The sequence below is a fragment of the Panicum hallii genome, chromosome 2 (genome assembly GCF_002211085.1).
Source record: "Panicum hallii strain FIL2 chromosome 2, PHallii_v3.1, whole genome shotgun sequence".
NCBI classification, from domain to species: domain Eukaryota; kingdom Viridiplantae; phylum Streptophyta; class Magnoliopsida; order Poales; family Poaceae; genus Panicum; species Panicum hallii.
Window position 1 is genome coordinate 10,047,867 of NC_038043.1, and position 2,758 is coordinate 10,050,624.

The 2,758-nt window shown below is 49.8% G+C and overlaps 2 protein-coding genes across 2 annotated transcripts; both read right to left on the reverse strand.

Moving 5' to 3' along the window:
• Positions 1-461: 461 nt before the first annotated feature.
• LOC112883373 (clathrin light chain 3-like) lies at positions 462-1,241 on the reverse strand. The gene is made up of 2 exons (XM_025948668.1): positions 1,093-1,241; positions 462-934 (listed from the first exon to the last, which is right to left on the reverse strand). Exons 1-2 carry the CDS (start codon positions 1,231-1,233, stop codon positions 464-466), a joined length of 612 nt encoding a protein of 203 aa, XP_025804453.1. The 5' UTR covers positions 1,234-1,241; the 3' UTR covers positions 462-463.
• A 97-nt stretch (positions 1,242-1,338) lies between these two features.
• LOC112880873 (clathrin light chain 3-like) lies at positions 1,339-1,827 on the reverse strand. Its single transcript, XM_025945607.1, has one exon. The coding sequence runs from the start codon at positions 1,825-1,827 to the stop codon at positions 1,339-1,341; it is 489 nt and encodes a 162-aa protein (XP_025801392.1).
• Between the last annotated feature and the right edge of the window lie 931 nt (positions 1,828-2,758).

Here is a 2,758-nt window from a genome sequence, read left to right on the forward strand (position 1 = left end):
GTTCCGAATCTCACGATCTTGCCGGTAATGGCAGGAACCCAAAGCACAGCATACGAGTTTTTATTCAGGCTGAGGTGAACTATGTAGACTTGTACAGAAAAACAAACCAGTAGAAGAAAAAAAAAACTGAAAGCATAACACCTGAAGATATCATCTATATGTGTAAGTTAATCTAGTCACCAGTGCCATCTTATTACAGAATACAATTAAAAAAATCTGACGAATCCACCCTTTTCAGGGATCAGAGAGGAAAAAGATTATCTGAATCTACAGCAATACCAGTCTCTAATAATCCTTAAGGACTAAACTGAAACTAGTGGAAACCCGATAGCTACTTCTAGCTCAGAAAGCTGCACAAAACAAATGTCCACGGCTCAAGAACATTATTTCCAGGCCGGAGTTGTTATTAACACGATACGAGCGACTAGCTATAGATAGCATTATCTTCTTCGGCACATGGCAATCACTTCTTCACCGGTTGCTCTGGTTCCTTGCTTGCCGGCGCTCCAGTTGCCGCCGGGGGAGCATTGGCGCTCACGGCCGCCTTCTCGCCGACGTCCGTCTTCTTCTCGGCGTCTCCAGCTGCCTGCTTACCATCCTTCTTACCGTCTTTGCTGGCATCTTTGCCGTCTTTCTTGGCGTCCTTCTCGCCATCCGTCTTCTTCCCCTCCTCCGTCTTGGCCGGCGGCGGCACCATGTGCGCCGGTGGGTTCTGCTTGAGTTTTATGAGCACCTGGCGCATGCGGGAGAGGTCGGTGGCCTTGCCGGGCTTCGGTCCCTGCACCACCACGATGCCGGGCTTGCGCTCCTGCTCCTTCTTCTTGCCCCTCTTCTCCAGCCCCGGGATCTCGTGCGGCACCAGCTCCGCGATCGCCTTCCAGCAGTTCTGCCGGTCCGCCTCCTTGCGGAACCTGTCCTGGTTCGCCAGGGACAGCTGTTGTTTGGTTGGTTCAACACATGCATCAGGATTTATACAGGTGCAAACCAGACTGTCCGTGTAAACCCGTGCAAACCAACTAACAAAAGTCGCAAAAAATTCTTAAAAATTTTTTGCGTTCATTTCATTTTGATCGTTCATGGCGGTTCATGTACCTTCTCCCTGTCTCTGTTCTGCGTTCGCTTCGTGTCGCAGTTCATCCTGCGCTTGTCGAGGAAGGACTTCTTGAACTCATCTGCTTCCGCGATGATCTCGTTGCGCCGCTCCCTCTCCTTCCGCTCCTTCTCCTCCAGCATCAACGTGTTCTGGCTGCAAATGAAATCACGCCATCCATTTGCAGTTTGCGACAATCTCGGATTCAGAAATCACCCAGATCGTCGCGCTACGGCAGAACGGATCACTCACCGGCGCCACTCCCGGCGGAGGATGCCCTCCTCCCTCATGGCCTCCGGCGGCGGCAGGACGGGCCCGTCGTCGGCAGCCGCACCGAACAGGTCATCGTCGAGGAGGCCGCCGCCGCCACCGATGCCCCCTCCCACGCGGCCGTGCGCGGCGCCGTCCATCACGTCCTGGGCGCCCATGACATGCTCCACGCCGTTCCCCGCGTCCTCGGCGTACCCGTACGCGCCATGGCCGCCGCCGCTGGAATCCGGGTGCATGCCGAAGCCGAAGCCGCCGTACCCGCAGCCATCGCCCGCGATGCCGCCCAGGTCGTCCTCGGAGACGGCAGTGCCGAACGACGAGTAGGACGCGGCGAAGCGGTGGCCGCGGCGCATGCCGAGCCCCGGCTGCTGCTCGCCGCCGTCCTGGATGACGGCAGGGTCGAAGGGGGCTGGCGGTAGCCCGTCGTCATCGCCTACGACGGCCGCGACGGAGTCGAAGGAGGACATGATCGCCCGTCGTATCTTGGTTTGGGCGGTTTTGGATCCGACAAGAATGGAGTGGAGCTGAAGGTATGGTGCACCACATGCTGCCAAGTACACAAGTATATGACCGTTATTTAGTCGCGCCCGCAAGTGGCGCCAAACTTTTCCTTCCCTCGTTACCTTATTTTCTCTTGAAATCGGAATTTTTGTTCACAAAATTTCTTTCTTTTTCGAAACCCACTACATGCAGCAACAAAAAGTCTATATAGAATACCCATGCAGAATAAAAAAAAGAAAGTTATAGCGCTCGTGGATTAATGGAACAAATTGTGAAAATAAAATTTTGGATCAAATTTTAGATGGACCGAATTTTGCTCAACCTTGACTGAAGAATAACATATAGAAACATCTAATATATGAAAAATTAAATGAATTCAAACTGCGCAACATAAAAAAAACATGAGAAGAAAAGACAAGCAAAAACAAAGGAAAAGACAAAAAACAATAAATCTACAATAACTAAACATGCTACATGTGCTGAAATTGCATATTATCTTCTTAATTAACTATACATGGACAAACTAAATGGACCATGTACCAATTTTACTAGGTAAACTAACATAAAATACAGAGAAAGGGGTGATTATCCGTTCTCTGATTATCCATCCATCTCTTGTTGTTGGCTTTCTTCATCTTGACCGGCATCGACAACCGCAGACGGGCGTTAAAAGAATGTAAAAAACACCTCTCTTCTCCTCTCTGGAACTAGAGAGTTGAGCAAAAGATTGCCGGGTGCTAATGTCTAGCACGCTCGTTCGATCGAAGGATCAACAGCCCTTTTCTTATTCGTTTTTAAGCCTTTTTTTCCGTCGTTTATACGTTTGTATTGTTTACACAATTTTCTATTTATATATGCACAGATATATCATCAACTGTACATATTTATATAGTTTTA